Here is a 16,579-nt window from a genome sequence, read left to right as displayed (position 1 = left end):
CCTCTACCACCAGGAGGCCGGAGAACAGGTGCCTCACAAAGTGAGTCTTAGCAGCCGTTTTATGATTGCCCAGCACAAGAAATATGTTACACACATACAGTTGTTGACAAACTACACTATACATTATATACCTCAGCTAACTAAACTATGGAAATGTATAATATAATTCATTTAGCAATACGGTCTCACTGCACAGCAGCAAGCAGTTAGCTGAGTCATTGCGCTATCCACGGGGAGGCTGAGCTGGCTGTGACTCACCGCAAGTCTCTGCTCAGTATTTGAAAGGCAAATGTGAAAATTCAGCGATTTTGAATAAAAATAATCTAAATCTGGTGAAGTTGAATGGAAAATAACTTTATAGTATGATCACTGGATACATATAACAACTTAATTTTTTTTTTCTTTTTACATTTTTTTCTTTCCAGAGCCATATCAGTGAGTCTCAGTGACTGCACGTCACTGAGATATATATATATATATATATATATATATATATATATATATACACTGTATATCTCCATACACAAATGTAAATATACACGTGTATCTATAGATTGTACTGTACAAATGTGTATGTGTGTATATATATATATATACACACACACACACACACACACACGTATATACGTGTGTATGGATATATTAAAAATCTATATGTAAATAATACTTATATCCATACATTTATACACAGACATATACTGTATACCTGTACATATATGAAAATCATGTGTATATTTATATATGTACTTAAAATGTATACTTATATAATGTATATACAGTATGTGTATGTGTGTACACACACACACATATTTGTGTGTACACACACACATATGTGTGTACACACACACACATATGTGTGTACACACACACACATATGTGTGTACACACACACACATATATGTGTGTACACACACACACATATATGTGTGTACACACACACACATATATGTGTGTACACACACACACATATATGTGTGTACACACACACACATATATGTGTGTACACACACACACACACACACACACACATATATATATATATATATATATATATATATATATATATATATATATATATATATATATATATATATATGAAATGTATACATATATAATTTATGTGTATATGTACAAACCGTATTTGCTTGAATTGGCACCAGGGCGCTAATTAATTTAAAACCTCTTCTCAGTCATGCGCTTACCAAAGGCATGCGGTAAAAGTAAGCGTGCGCTAATTATTTTAAAACCTCTTCTCCCTCCGGCACTTACCAAAAGGCATGCAGTAAAAAATTTTGTGTGATGTAAGCTTGTACCATAGCTCTTAATCTTCTTCCCTTTATGCGATTTCAAATTATAAGTATTGAAATCAGCCTCCTCCATTTTAAAATGACAGTGGAAGTGTCACTCGTGACTTCACGAGTTTGACCAGGCGGTAATACTAAGCATGCGCTAATTATTTTGCGAAGCGAGTTTGACCCAGAAGTAATTCAATTCAGGCGCATACTATTTGTCCTGCGGCAATTCAAGGAAATACGGTACACTGTATATGTAAATTATATATACTGTATATGTAAATATATAGGGCTTCACGGTGGAAGAGGGGTTAGTGCGTCTGCCTCACAATACGAAGGTCCTGCAGTCCTGGGTTCAATCCCAGGCTCGGGATCTTTCTGTGTGGAGTTTGCATGTTCTCCCCGTGAATGCGTGGGTTCCCTCCGGGTACTCCGGCTTCCTACCATTTCCAAAGACATGCACCTGGGGATAGGTTGATTGGCAACACTAAATTGGCCCTAGTGTGTGAATGTGAGTGTGAATGTTGTCTGTCTATCTGTGTTGGTCCTGCGATGAGGTGGCGACTTGTCCAGGGTGTACCCTGCCTTCCGCCCGATTGTAGCTGAGATAGGCGCCAGCGCCCCCCGCGACCCCGAAAGGGAATAAGCGGTACAAAATGGATGGATGGATGTAAATATATATATTTGTGTACATATACAGACAGATATAGATAGATGTGTGCGTGTGTGTAAGTTGGCCCTGAAATAGGGTGGCGATTTGTCCAAGCTGTACCCTGCCTCAGCCGGGATAGACTCCAGCCCCCCCACCCCCGGCGAGCCGAAAGGGACAAGCGGTAGAAAATGGCTGGTTTTATATATTGTTCTCCTGAGTTAATGTTGCTAATCCATTTGAAATTATTATTATTGAATTTATTTATTTTTTCTGTATTAAATCAGTCAAAAAAATGTGTTTAAATAAAGTGCATAATTTGCCTAAAAAAACCACACCAAAAAAAACAATTTTAATACTGTACTTTTTTGTAAGTCAATCTATATTTGTAATATTTGAATGTTTTATTTTCTTTCATGTTAACCAGGGTACAATGCTCTGCAGAGGTTAACTTATAACAATTTAATAGATAAACGATACCATTTACAGTCAAGTTTGAGAGTGAGGCGGCAAGTGTTTTTTCTTCTGGGTGTGTAACACAAAACTGATCTAAAGGTAATCCGACGGAGTACGCTTTAGGTACTGCTTAAGGGCCGAGTGCAAGCAACATATGTATCGAAATACGGCGCCATTTCATATTTTGTGAATCCATGTCCAGTAGTACCGACTTTGAATGCAGCTACTGCCATCTTGTGGTGTTGCTTAAAAACTGCATCAGTGGTTGCCCATAGCCACACTAGTTATTGCTAATTGTTTACTAATTAGAGACAATTGTAGACTGTAAAGTCTACTATAGTATTATACAGTACAATTGTAGTTTAGGGGTGTCCTGTTACGACTTTCTCACTTCTGGTACAATACCGATATTGGAGCTTTGAGTGTTGTCGGATATTAATACGATACATCAGAAGGAATCATAGTACATTATTTGTAGTGTGGAATGTTAAAAAAGGTTCGATCAAGTGAAAATTTGTCAAAGAGAACAATGGTTAGTATGCAAAACACTAACTTCATGAAAGATTCATGCTTTTAAAGTTAGGTCTTATTTTTTATTTTAGAGACACCGAGTGGTTATAATCCATTCATCCATCCATTTTCTACCGCTTGTCCCCTTAAGTTAAAATCATGACCTAGTAGTAAGTTGAATGATGCGGACACATTTTTTACCGGATACTTTTTAATACCCCTCTGCCTTGGAGACTTTGTACATGTAAGTAATATGAAACTATGAATATACTTGTTTATATTAACAAATGTGCTGTTTTAGCAATATTGTTCAATTAAGGATTTTTAATATGTACGTCTTGCTTGTGTGCTTAGCTGTTGTGTAGCTGCCAGCTCAGAGTAGCCAATAGCCTATCATGTTTACATTTTGTAAATAACTTGACTAAAATACAAGAAAAGACCAACATTGTGTGCATGCTTACTGGAGGACATTTTTTCCTGAAGATGTTAACTGGCTGCAAGCCGATATCATTCGATACTTCTTAACACATCCATATCGGATTGGGACACCCTTATGTTTCATTGACTAATTTGGGCATTTAAGACACTTTAGCAGAAAGTCCATGCTTGAGAGAGCTGGTTAAATGTCGTCCGTCTACTGCGGTGACACTTGACCTTTACAGATCAGGAAGAAGTACAAACCGTTACTTAGCAGTCCGATAATTAGTGTAGATTGCACCTGGTGGGACACACGAGTGTCTCGGATGGTTGCTCTATTTGACAAAGCAGCAATGGCTGGTCCCCCCGTGTGTTCGCTTAAAAGGTTAGGAGAAGGACGGTAGAAACTAAATAATGCATCTAATGGACCCAAAGAACCTTTGCATGCGCTTCAGCTGGAGCCTCAAATGACTCCAATGAGGCGTCCAGTGACCACTTGCTGTTGCTTCGCCCTTTGCGCCATCGACCAGGACCTTTGAGGTGAAGCAGAGCGCCCTGATGCTCTCCACGGGTCTTTCTGTCCTCTATACCTGCTGTGTCCATTTGTCCATTCATGTCTGTGAATACACTTGTGTTGCTGTCTCTCTCAAACTAACCATCATTCTCTTTGGAGCAGGGAACCAGAGCACAGACCTCACAATCAGATTTTGTCAGGAAATTGTTCATTTCTTTACACGAGCACCAAAATGATTTCTCTAATGGTTCATACACACAAAAGTAGAAGCTCTTTAACTGAAATTATATTTTTGATGCTATAATTTCAAAAATAAAGTAGTAAAGTTTGTTAATACACTACAAAAAGTCAGTGTTCAAAAACGAGAAAAAAATTAATAAATACAAAAATGAGGAGTATTTTACTTGAACTAAGCAAAATTATCTGCCAATAGAACAAGAAAATTTGGCTTGTCAAGTTTTCCAAAACAAGTAAAATTAGCTAACCTCAATGGACCCCAAAATACCTTAAAGGGGAACATTATCACAATTTCAAAAGGGTTAAAAACAATAAAAATCAGTTCCCAGGGGCTTGTATTTTTTGAAGTTTTTTTCAAACTTTTACCGGTCTCGGAATATCCCTAAATAAAGCTTTAAAGTGCCTTATTTTCGCTCTCTGCGAAGACACTGGCCATTTCCCTGTGACGTCACACAGTGCTGCCAATGTAAACAAACAATGGAAATACCACAGCAAGATATAGTGACATTAGCTCGGATTCAAACTCGGATTTCAGCGACTTAAGCGATTCAACAAATTACGCATGTATTGAAACAGATGGTTGGAGTATGAAAATATTGAAGAAGAAACTGAAGCTATTGAGCGAATAGCTATTGACGCTATTCATAGCCATAGCATGGCCGAATAGCTGCGTTAGCATCGCCAGTAAAATGTGCGGACCAAACGATCAGGACTTTCGCATCTTTTGACACTGGATCAACTTAAATCCGTCGATTGGTAAGTGTTTTTTTCGCATTAAATGTGGGTGGAAGGAAACGTAATATAGTTGCAAATGCATCTACAGGTTATCCATACATCTCTGTGCCATGTCTGCTTTAGCACCGCCGGTAAATAGCATGTTAGCATCGATTAGCGTAGCAGGTTAGCATCGATTAGCTGGCAGTCAACATCAACAAAACTCACCTTTGTGATTTCGTTGACTATCGTTGCAAATGCATCTGCAGGTTATCCATACATCTCTGTGCCATGTCTGCCTTAGCATTGCCGGTCAAATGTGGAGACACTCTGGCACATTCAATGGGGGTCTGGCGGCAGACACTTTGGCATCTTGGGGCCAGTGGTGCAACTTGAATCCCTCCCTGTTAGTGTTGTTACACCCTCCGACAACACACCCACGAGGCATGATGTCTCCAACGTTCCAAAAAATAGTCAAAAAAATGGAAAATAACAGAGCTGAGACCCGGTGTTTGTAATGTGTTGAAAATGAAAATGGCGGGTGTGTTACCTCGGCGACGTCACATTCTGACGTCATCGCCTCCAGCGCGATAAACAGAAAGGCGTTTAATTCGCCAAAATTCACCCATTTAGAGTACGGAAATCGGTTAAAAAAAAGATGGTCTTTTTTCTGCACCATCAAGGTATATATTGACGCTTACATAGGTCTGCTGATAATGTTCCCCTTTAAAATAAGTATATTCTCACTAATAATTGCACTTTTCTTGGTAGGAAAAAAAGAGACCTTTTTGCTCAATATGTTGAAAAATATTCTTAAATTAAGTAAATGCTAGAGCCATTATCTTGACTTAATGATGTGCGCTCAGCATTACATTTTGTGAAACCAGCAAACTTATACTAAAAACAAAAGTATTGTTCTTAATGGTAAGGCAACCGCTTGTTACTCTCAGGAGTCTCCTAGCCGCTCAGGCAAATCATATGGTCTGAAAATGCATTTTTCCATTGACAACATGACATCATCGCGCCAAGTGCGTGCTCTTTCAGTTAATTAGTGTGCATATATACAGCCCGGCCACCGGTCAAATTTTTAAAATTATAATTTTGAAGAATTTATCTGAATGTGCATGAACTATTTCTGCTCAAAATTGTTTGAAATGTTTATATATTAACTGTCCGTTTACTGTACGACTATATCAGTACCTATGTTGTATTGTTTAATTGAAAATAAAACAGCAAAGTCCATTTGGCGGCCATCTGTTTTAGTTAGGAGACACAATTGTGTCTAAATCATGTTTTTTTTTCCACGCTTGAAATAAGAAATTACTTTAAAAAGAAATAATTTTATTCTTGTGAGTGTTGATGACACAGCTTTGCAACAGTTGATATTCTAGTTCCTAGCATGTTTTACTCAATATAGGTCATAAAATCTTAGCAACAAGCTGTAATATCTTACTGAGATCATTTAGGACCAAAACCCTTAACACAAGTAAAACACTAACATAAAATTTGCTTAGTGACAAGAATTATCTTATTAGACAGAAAATAAGCAAATATTACCCTTATTTGAGGTATTTAATCTTACTTGGATTTCCGTTTTTGCAGTGTTTTTCTTGATTAAGATATTGTGAGAGGAGACAGACCAGCATATCCTGGGTTCTGTTCGAGAGGAGAGCTTTTCCTTGCCTCCGTTGCCAAGAGCTTATTAATGTGGGGTTCAGTTGCTTCTCTTGAAAAGTATGACGAGCACGGTTCTAGATCTGCTACCTTGGGAAAACTTTTGTTTATAGAAATAGCTGTGAAATCATTAGAACAAAACTCACATTAATAAATAAAAAAATGTAAATGTTCACTTTTGTTAGCATTGTGTATTTGGACATTTATATTTTAATCTGCTAACATGCCGAGAGCTTGTAGACATCCATCATTATTTTTCAAATTAGTTTGATGTGTTGACATTGCAAGTGTTAAAATAGGATAAAAAATGGGACTAGGTATAAAACTAATAAGGACAGAAAACAAGGGCTCATGGGGAACAGCAGATCTAAATTCTGCTGTAGGAGCTAGTGGTCAGTAACAATTACACAGAAGCAGAACATTTAGTTTGGTGCAGGTACCATGTATTGTAAAGTGTGAACAACAAAATATTTACAACAGAAAATAAGGGTAAAAATAGAAAACCTCAAAGTATTTAGAACTGCAGTTAGAGATTGGATGATAAATGCTCATCAAAAGTTATTTTGTTTGGATTGAAATTGAATAACGAAACTTGTGTGACAACAGAAACTATACACAGTCCCAGAACTGATTCAACGACCCATGGTTCTATTGAATGTCCAAGGGTTATGGTTAGAACGAGTGAGTGGAATGTGTGGGGGCCAGGCTGTGTCAGCCCTTCCTACCAGACCAGGAGTTTTCTGCTAGTTGTTAGGTGGACACAGCAGCCCCAGCTCTAGGTTCGAGCTTGCCATCGAGAGGTTCCAACTTGAAACACCTGGCCTGCAGTACAACAACATGACCAGTAAATTATCAAAATTAGCACTAGAGGCATCTTTAACATTAGCTTTTATACTCAATTTCCATGTGTACACATTTTTAAATAATCATTAAATGCATAGATTACAAACAAGTGCTTGACAACCCAGTCAAAAGTGCTATAGTTTGCTAAATAGCCTGCACATTAACATTCAATAAATAATCAACAGTACGGTGTAATCTGCTTGCTTACATGTAAACATTGCATCTCAACAAATTCATAAATAAAGTCAAATTATGTCAAAATCCGACTTTACCATGAACAAGATATAAACTAAACCCATTGTATAAGATCCATGCTAAGCAGAGCATCTGTCCTTTCATCCTGGACAATAGTCATGTCAAATTTGTGCTTTGTTTAAAAGATGTATTATTTGGATTTACGTAGTATGCGAAAACATTTGAAAAGGAATTTTACCTTTGCAACCTCATTACACTATTTGCTAAGTTTTATTTCATAAATGAAAGTTTGCCAATACTGCTGCTCCTCCACATGGAGAGGAGCCAGATGAGGTGGTTCGCGCATCTGGTCAGGATGCCACCCGAACGCCTCCCTAGGGAGGTGTTTAAGGCACGTGGAAGTAGTGTCAAAGCGCTTTGAGTACCTTGAAGGTAGAAAAGCGTTATACAAGTACAACCCATTTATCATTTATTTATACCGCTAACAACAAAAAAGCTGTGAAAACTATGATGCTGTGCTCCAAATTTGGATTATTTACAGAACTTGTGTGAGCCTATGGCTTCACACACACACACACACACACACACACACACACACACACACACACACACACACACACACACAATTTGCAGTCTTCTTTAGTTGCTTTTTTGTACTGCAAGGTTTCCTGCAGCGCTTTGTTATTAAGGCGGCCGCCTTAACAGCAAAGAGCCACCGACTAAACTAAAGTCTTTAAAAAATAAAAAATAAATTAAAAAAAGTCTGTCCAGCTTCTTAGGCAAATCATATAGTTGATGTAGATGCCCATATCGGCTGTTAAGATTTACTTTACAAAAGAAAAGTGTAAAATACTTCTCTTGTTGCCTTATTTGTATGACTTTATTAAAAAAGTAATTATATTATCATTTGGTGCTAAAGTAAAGTCTTAACAAGCTGCTGCGCTTCGTACTGCCTCTGCCAGTGCTTTTCTGCAACACCCAGCATTGTCCCACCCACACAACCCTCTGATTGGCTGTTACCGCTCTGCGTGTAACCAATCAGCAGTGCGTATTCAGAGCACATGGAGTCAGTGCTCAAGCAAGGGCAGGCCAGGAGGAGAGAAAATGCGGGTTAACAGAAAGTTGTTTAGCAGGTGAGCATAATGCAGCGGACTTTCCCCAAATGATAATAAACACTGCCCAGTCAACTACAAGTAACCTCACTTTGAGCCCGTTGACATTATGTTAAATGAAGAGTTTCTGTCTCGGATAGTTGATATAATAATGTAAGTGCATCATAAAGCCTACATGAACTACATGGTGTTCAAAAATGAATAGTCTCTCCTATTGCTATTGTACGATTGTTTTCAGCTATCGTTACATTAATTATTAGTAATGTAGCAGCCTAGTTTCCCTGCTATCAAATGTTGATAAAAATATAACATTTACATAATAAAAATCAACTACAGTCTTCCAAAATGCTGTAATAAATTAAGCATGATGAGTTGAGCATTTACTCTGTCTCTGGGCTGGCCTGGGAACGCCTCGGGATCCCCTGGAAAGAGCTGCACGAAGTGGCTGGGGAGAAGAAAGTCTGGGCTTCCCTGCTTAAGCTACTGCCCCCGCGACCCAACCTCGGATAAGCGGAAGAAGATGGATGGATGGATGGATGAGTTGAGCATAAGTCAGCATGTGGCCCCACTTTTAACTCTTTTTTTTCAAACACTTATTGCAAACGCTTAAGTGAAGTATATTAAGCGGGAATCGAACCTGCAACCCTCAAGTTGCTGGCACGGCCAGTTTACCAACCGAGCTATACCGCCCCAAGATATTGTCTTGACCCGAGATCTACAAAGCGTAGAGGAAGCGGGACCTGACTCCCCAACAGGGACCTGTCTTTGAACTGTTTTGTAACCAAAGGCGATGGCTGTTTACGACCCCCCTCTCTTAGAAACAGCTGCTGCCATGTCATCAGGGAAAGTCCAAATAAAAGAGGAGGCGTACAATCTTTCGTCAGGGGCGTGGGACTACACTGTACAAGGGTACAGTGTCCACGCGTCTCTCCTCAATTGAGCCAAATTTGAACTCTGTCTCTGTTTAATTCCTTGCTTCTTGTCTGGTTTAATAGATGTCATCAGTCTTTAAAACCTGACACGCACCTGACAACTCAGTGGCCAAGTGGTTAGAGTGTCCGCCCTAAGATTGGTAGATTTTGAGTTCAAACCTCAGCCGAGTCATACCAAAGAGTATAAAAAAATGGGAGCCATTACCTCCCTGCTTGGCACTCAGCATCAAGGGTTGGAATTGGCGGTTAAATCACCATAAATGATTCCGGGGCGCGACACCGCTGCCGCCCACTGCTCCCCTCACCTCCCAGGGGGTGATCAAGGGAATGGGTCAAATGCAGAGGACAAATTTCACCACACCTAGTGTGTGTGTGACAATCATTGGTACTTTAACTTTAACAAGAGCCTTCCACAAATGAACAAAAGGAAGGGAAAGTCGATCCATCCATTTCCTACCGTGTATTCCCTTTTTTGGGGGCGCTGGCGCCTATTTCAGTTACAATCGGGCGGAAGGCGGCGTACACCCTGGACAAGTCCCCATCTCATCGCAGGGCCAGGAAGGGAAAGTCTCCACTCTAATGGGCTAAAAAACATCAAAAACGTCCTGAGCCTTTAAATGCTCTCATAGGCAAATTAAATATGAATACTGATATTTTTAAATACATATTTCTTCATGCATTTTGGCCTTTTTTCTACACCAAACTTATCTTTTTTCCATTACAACAGAGCTTTAGGAAAAACTGTGGCTTCAGTTTGTGTGCGGATGATTAAAACTGACCACTTTGGGTTGTGTCATTGAAAAAAATGTGCGACATTATCTCATACTTTTTAAACGTGAAGTTCTTTACTCTCCCGTGTCCAATTTCTTACAGTGAAGTGAAGTGAATTATATTTATATAGCGCTTTTTCTCTCGTGACTCAAAGCGCTTTACATAGTGAAACCCAATATCTAATTTTTACATTCAAACCAGTGTGGGTGGCACTGGGAGCAGGTGGGTAAAGTGTCTTGCCCAAGGACACAACGGCAGTGACTAGGATGGCGGAAGCGGGGATCGAACCTGCAACCCTCAAGTTGCTGGCACGGCCACTCTACCAACCGAGTTATACCGCCCCAGTGTCTTTTATTATTTTTTTAATTACAGTACGTCATTAAATTGACTTGGTCATTATTTTGTCAACATTTACTAAGCCAAAATAATGCCATAATTAATTAGTATTTCAGCTAACTAGGACTTTTTTGTGCTTTGTTTTTACTTTAGGTAAAATATATCAAGATATGTATCCTATATCCACCTGGACACCACTTTAACAAATATTCTGGGGGAAACACTGTACTGTTTTGTTCCTTTTTTTATTATTATTTAATTGATTGTATGTAAATGTTGAATATTATAAAAATAAAAGGTTTTGAAAATAAAAAAAATGGAAAAAAAAAAAGATCGGCGCTAATGTTCGAAGCTGCTAGCTTAGCATGTAGCATTGTTATTAATTGCATTCATTACTCGCCAATTCCTCTATTTGATGAGTCATATAAGGGCATCCCAGTAGGAAGCACTAAACATTTTCAATCAGCACAACCGTGTAAATGAAACGCAGGAGTGAATATTTGTTAGTTTTGTGAAGATACGAACCTGTCCGCAGATGTCGGCTGGCTCCTCTACGTCAATAAAGGAAGACGCCGCCGCAGATTAAACATTCGCGCTCGGTACACAATTGGCTTAGCGCGATCACGTGACAGGGAGGGGTGAGAGGTCACATGGTGTGCACTACACCGGTCATTTAAAGGCACAGGACACAAACTATTACAAACGCCTTGTATATTTGCAGATTTTAACCTGGGTTACACAAGCAAAAACATTTTCTATTGTCCTTATGTCTGGCTTTTGGTCTCATATAGAGTATTTTAGAGATGTTTTTCTTTCAGTTTTGTATCATTGGTAATATTTCCTGTAGAGATGTACGATAATGGCTTTTTTGCCGATATTCCGATATTTTCCAACTCTTAATTACCGATACCAATATATACAGTCGTGGAATTAACACCTTATTATGCCTAATTTTTGTATTTTTTTTTTTTAACATGCCTCAAATCAGCAGCTTGGAATTTGGTACATGCTCTCCCTGAGAGAGCATGAGGAGGTTGAGGTGTGAGAGGTTGAGGCGGGGGGTAGCGGGGGGGTATATTGTAGCGGCCAAGAAGAGTTAGGGCTGCAAGGGGGTCTGGGTATTTGTTCTCTTGTGTTTATGTTGTGTTACGGTGCGGATGTTCTCCCGAAATGTGTTTGTCATTCTTGTTTGGTGTGGGTTCACAGTGTGGCGCATATTTGTAACAGTGTTAAAGTTGTTTATATGGCCACCCTCAGTGTAACCTGTATGGCTGTTGACCAAGTTTACCTTGGTATTATGTGATTGGACCAATTTGTTATTATTTATTATGTGATTAAACATTTTCTGTTACGTTCTTATCCCAATTGTGATGAGAACGCACTTGCTTTTGTATATTTTCAATAATTTTTTTTTACATTTTATTAATACCGCAAGGGTTTTTAGACATCTTCTTATTTTCCGTTGACACTTACGGCCTGATCTACTACTAAAAGGTCTGTGTGCACATGTTACACGGCTCCAAAGATGAGCTCTTTCGTTGTGCGACACATTTATTTTTAGGTTAAAGCTGCAAAACAATTAAAGCAGCGTTACAACCATAGCTTGATGCAGCTGCTTTTTTTCATATCACGTACTGACAGACTTTTTCAACAAAATACAATGTCTGGAGTTGAACATTTTTACAAATATAATATATATATATATATATATATATATATATATATATATATATATATATATACACACACACACACACAAAAACCATCTTTACTGTTTTATCTACCTTTGTCTCATGTTTCTAATCACCTTTTAATAATATCCATCCATCCGCCAATTTTCTACCACTTATTCCCTTCCGGGTCGCCAGGGGCGCTGGAGCCTATCTCAGCTGCAATCGGGCAGAAGGCGGGGGACACCCTGGACAAGTCGCCACCTCATCGCATGGCTAACACAGATAAACGGACAACATTCACAAACTAGGGCCAATTTAGTGTTGCCAATCAACCTATCCACAGGTGCATGTCTTTGTCTTAGTAGGCTTAACAGTTTTAAATAAAGTAGACTTGACAGGTTCACAAAAAGGAATCAGTGCCTCGCGACAAGTTACTGTGAGCACTAATTACAAAGCCAACACTTTCAATCAATCAATCAATCAATGATTATTTATATAGCCCTAAATCACTAGTGTCTCAAAGGGCTGCACAAACCAAAACACAAACCACAACGACATCCTCGGTAGAGCCCACATAAAGGCAAGGAAAACTCACACCCAGTGGTAATGCTATATTTTGATCATCAAAACTCTTAAGGAATTTTTGTTATTGTTTAAAAACTCAGGAAATAAATCCCTGGATTGGACAAAGGACGACAAATTATTTAAATCCAAGCCATAATAAGAACAAATATAAATAATTGATATTGTTACACCACCATGCTGTGTTTTTGTCTGATTGTAACAGTGATCAAGAATGTAAGCATTCAATGATCTTGAACATTTTTAGTATTGCATATGTATGACCGATACTGCCCCTGAAACTACTCGATACCAAAATTTGTAGTATCGCCCAAAACTCATGCAAAGTATCTAAACCAGGGGTGTCAAACTCATATTAGATCAGAGGCCACATGGAGAATAATCTACCCACGAGTGGGCCCGGACTGGTGAAATCACGGCACGATAACTTAAAAATAAAGACAACTTCAGATTTTCTTTGTTTACAAATAGAAGAAGCACAAATGTATAAATCGTAATGTTAGTTTTTTTTTACACTTACGTGTTGCAGTTAGTAATTTATTTGTCGTGATTTCTATTTTCTGAGTAAATGATGTGATAACGTTCTTTAGTCAACACATTGGTGTTCATTTTCAAACTATCAAGATAAAAAATATCAAAATCAAATTACAGGATGCTATTTATGTAATTTGATCATTTTCCTCGACCGATGCACCAACACGTGGTTTATTTCATCTACAAAGATACAAATGGCACATGACTGTATTATTTTCCTGCCGTTCCTTGCGGAAATATATGGAAGAGAATTAGGGCGCACGTGCGGCTGCCAGGGAGACTGAAACATGTGCTAGGCGGTAAAATTTATGGGCGGTAACTAAAGCACGGCTGCTTTTTTTGGGGTATGAATATTGATCATCCCTCGTTAAGAAAACTCTCAGTTGCTGCTGCTCGTGTTTATTCTCAGCTTCTTACATTCAAAGCCCCAAAACGCAGCGAATCTGCATAATTTTGAGATTGAACAGAAAATACATCCACTTCTTTACAACAGCAAAGGGAATTGAAGGAGTTTTGTATTGAACAAAAGTTCATTTCATTGATGGTGAGGCCGTGGTTTGTCGACTTCCAGATCTGCACCCCAGACCTGGTGCTGTTCCTGGCGTGCACCAACCACCGCTTGAAGGAGCGTCTGCAGAAGAGGGCCGAGCAGCAGGGTCGACCCGACGACAACCCCAAGGCCATCGACAGGCGCCTCACCAACTTCAAACAGAACACCATCCCCTTGGTCAAGTACTTCCAGGAGCGCGGCCTCATCGTCACGGTAACTGATTGTTTACGTTGGATCGAGCAAAATATGTGCTAACGAGCTTCTCCTTGGCGATCAAACCTTCTTATTAGAGACCATCTCATGACTCACTGCTAGTGATCGGAATATTATATATAGTCTCTCTCTCTCTCTCTATATATATATATATATATGTCTTGATTGGATAATCCAGAGAATAGTGCTCGATACCGTGGTAGAGCGCAATATGTAGGTGTGGGAAAAATCACAAGACTACTTCATCTCTACAGAACTGTTTCATGAGGGGTTCCCTCAATCATCTCCTGATGATTGAGGAACCCCTCATGAAACAGTTCTGTTGAGATGATTAAGGGAACCCCTCATGAAACAGTTCTGTAGAGATGAAGTAGTCTTGTGATTTTTCCCACACATATACATATATATATATATATATATTTCACACGGCGGAGGAAACTCATTTGGGCCGCTTGTACCCGAGATCTTGTCCTTTCGGTCATGACCAAAGCTCATGACCATAGGTGAGGATAGGAACGTAGATCGACCGGTAAATTGAGAGCTTTGCCTTCCGGCTCAGCTCCTTCTTCACCACAACGGATCGGTACAACGTCCGCATTACTGAAGACGCCGCACCGATCCGCCTGTCGATCTCACCATCCACTCTTCCCCCACTCGTGAACAAGACTCCTAGGTACTTGAACTCCTCCACTTGGGGCAGGGTCTCCTCCCCAATCCGGAGATGGCATTCCACCCTTTTCCGGGCGAAAACCATGGACTCGGACTTGGAGGTGCGCCATCGGAGAAATATCCTAAAGCGTCACGTCCTCATGTCCTCACGTGTTGCACCGCTTGTATTTGATTGCTGTCTCAGAAGTTTTTTCGTGGGGAATAGAAAAGACAAGACTTGAAGGACGTGGACTCATTAGACCCGCTTAGGTCTCGCAGGAAATCAGTCATTCAGCAAATTATGTGTGATCACCACGCAGATGTAAATAAACAAACACAACCTATTTTGTCTGAGGACACGTTCCACATGCTCTTCATGCTGAGATTCCCAAATCATATGCAGCATTAATCTGGCTCTGAAGGCATTATCTTCTTTTCCCTCTCAGCTTGATGCAGACCGCGATGAAGAGGAGGTGTTTCGTGACATCAGCACCACTTTGGACAACAAGCTGGCTCCCTCCCAAGAGTCGGCCGCAGGTACGGCTACACCTGCGACAGAAGCACACTGCTGTTGTAAGAGCGTTCTTTCAACCACGGGGTGAGCAAGTCGTTAACGAGTCGAAGCAAACTCTCTTGCAAGTGTTTGCGCGTTGTGACGAGTGAACCGCATATTCAGAGAGTGACTCATAGGAAGTCCGTGAAAGGAGACGTTCATTCATAAATTGGGGGTTGTACCGTATTTTCTGGACTATATTATACTTGTGTAAACATGTCTGTACGTGGTGGGTTCTCCTGACGCCGACAGATCTTTGGGAGCCCAGTAGACAGGTTGAATGAAATATTTTATTGACATAAACACACTTGCTTTCCAGCAGTCTGTGCTTCCGCTCTCGGTTTCTTAAAGTGAGTTTCTCTGCTCCCACTCCAACTCCCAACGTCTCGTGTCGCTGCCCAAATGCCGCTAATAAAGGCGACAGGTGATTAGATAACCAGGCCCAGCTGGGCAATCCACTCACTTGCCGCTGGCTTCGAGGCCGGCCAGACACAACCCATTCCTTTTAATTTTTTTTACTTATTAAGACTGGAAACAAATCCATATATTTTGGTCAAAATGGTAAATGGGTTACACTTATGTAAACGACTCTGCACGTGGTGGGTTCTCCTGATGCCGACATATCTTCGGGAGCCCGGTTGACAGGTTAAATCAAGTCTTTTATTGACATAAACACACGGGGCTGCCTTGCTTTCCAGCATTCTCTGTCCCGGACTGTCTGTGCTTCCGCTCTCGGTTTCTTATTGTGTGTCTCCAACTCCAAGTGTCTCGGCCCGGCTGCCGGTAATTAAGGCGACAGGTGATTAGAAAACCAGGCCCAGCTGGGCAATCCACTCACTTGCCGCTGGCTTCGAGGCCAGCCATACACACCCCATTCCTGCAGGAGGTGCGCCGACCACATCCTCCTCCACGACTCGTAAAGCGCTTTTCCACCTACAAGGTACTCAAAGCGCTCTGACTCTATTTCCACATTCACCCATTCACACACACATTCACACACTGATGGCGGGAGCTGCCATGCAAAGCGCTAACCAGGACGCATCAGGAGCAAGGGTGAAGTGTCTTGCTCAAGAACACAACAGATGTGACTAGGATGGTAGAAGGTGGGGATTGAACCAGGAACCATCAGGTTGCTGGTACAGCCACTTTCCCAACTGCGCCACTCCGTCCCCTA

At 40.2% G+C, this 16,579-nt stretch overlaps 1 protein-coding gene and 1 long non-coding RNA gene across 2 annotated transcripts in view; one reads left to right on the top strand and one right to left on the bottom strand.

The window, feature by feature from the left end:
* Positions 1 to 16,579, top strand: part of ak5 (adenylate kinase 5) — a 102,339-nt gene that overhangs the window by 51,666 nt on the left and 34,094 nt on the right. The window contains exons 6-7 of the mRNA XM_061919657.1: positions 14,013 to 14,204; positions 15,299 to 15,389. Of these exons, the coding sequence (XP_061775641.1) occupies positions 14,013 to 14,204; positions 15,299 to 15,389 (283 nt within the window). The remainder of the gene's footprint in view (positions 1 to 14,012; positions 14,205 to 15,298; positions 15,390 to 16,579) is intronic.
* Positions 6,660 to 11,252, bottom strand: LOC133567990 (uncharacterized). The gene is made up of 3 exons (XR_009809518.1): positions 11,178 to 11,252; positions 10,003 to 10,129; positions 6,660 to 7,285 (listed from the first exon to the last, which is right to left on the bottom strand). It is a non-coding gene; the product is annotated as an uncharacterized LOC133567990 (long non-coding RNA).

This window comes from Nerophis ophidion, linkage group LG14 (assembly GCF_033978795.1).
Source record: "Nerophis ophidion isolate RoL-2023_Sa linkage group LG14, RoL_Noph_v1.0, whole genome shotgun sequence".
NCBI lineage: Eukaryota > Metazoa > Chordata > Actinopteri > Syngnathiformes > Syngnathidae > Nerophis > Nerophis ophidion.
This window is presented reverse-complemented; position numbering and strand designations above follow the sequence as displayed.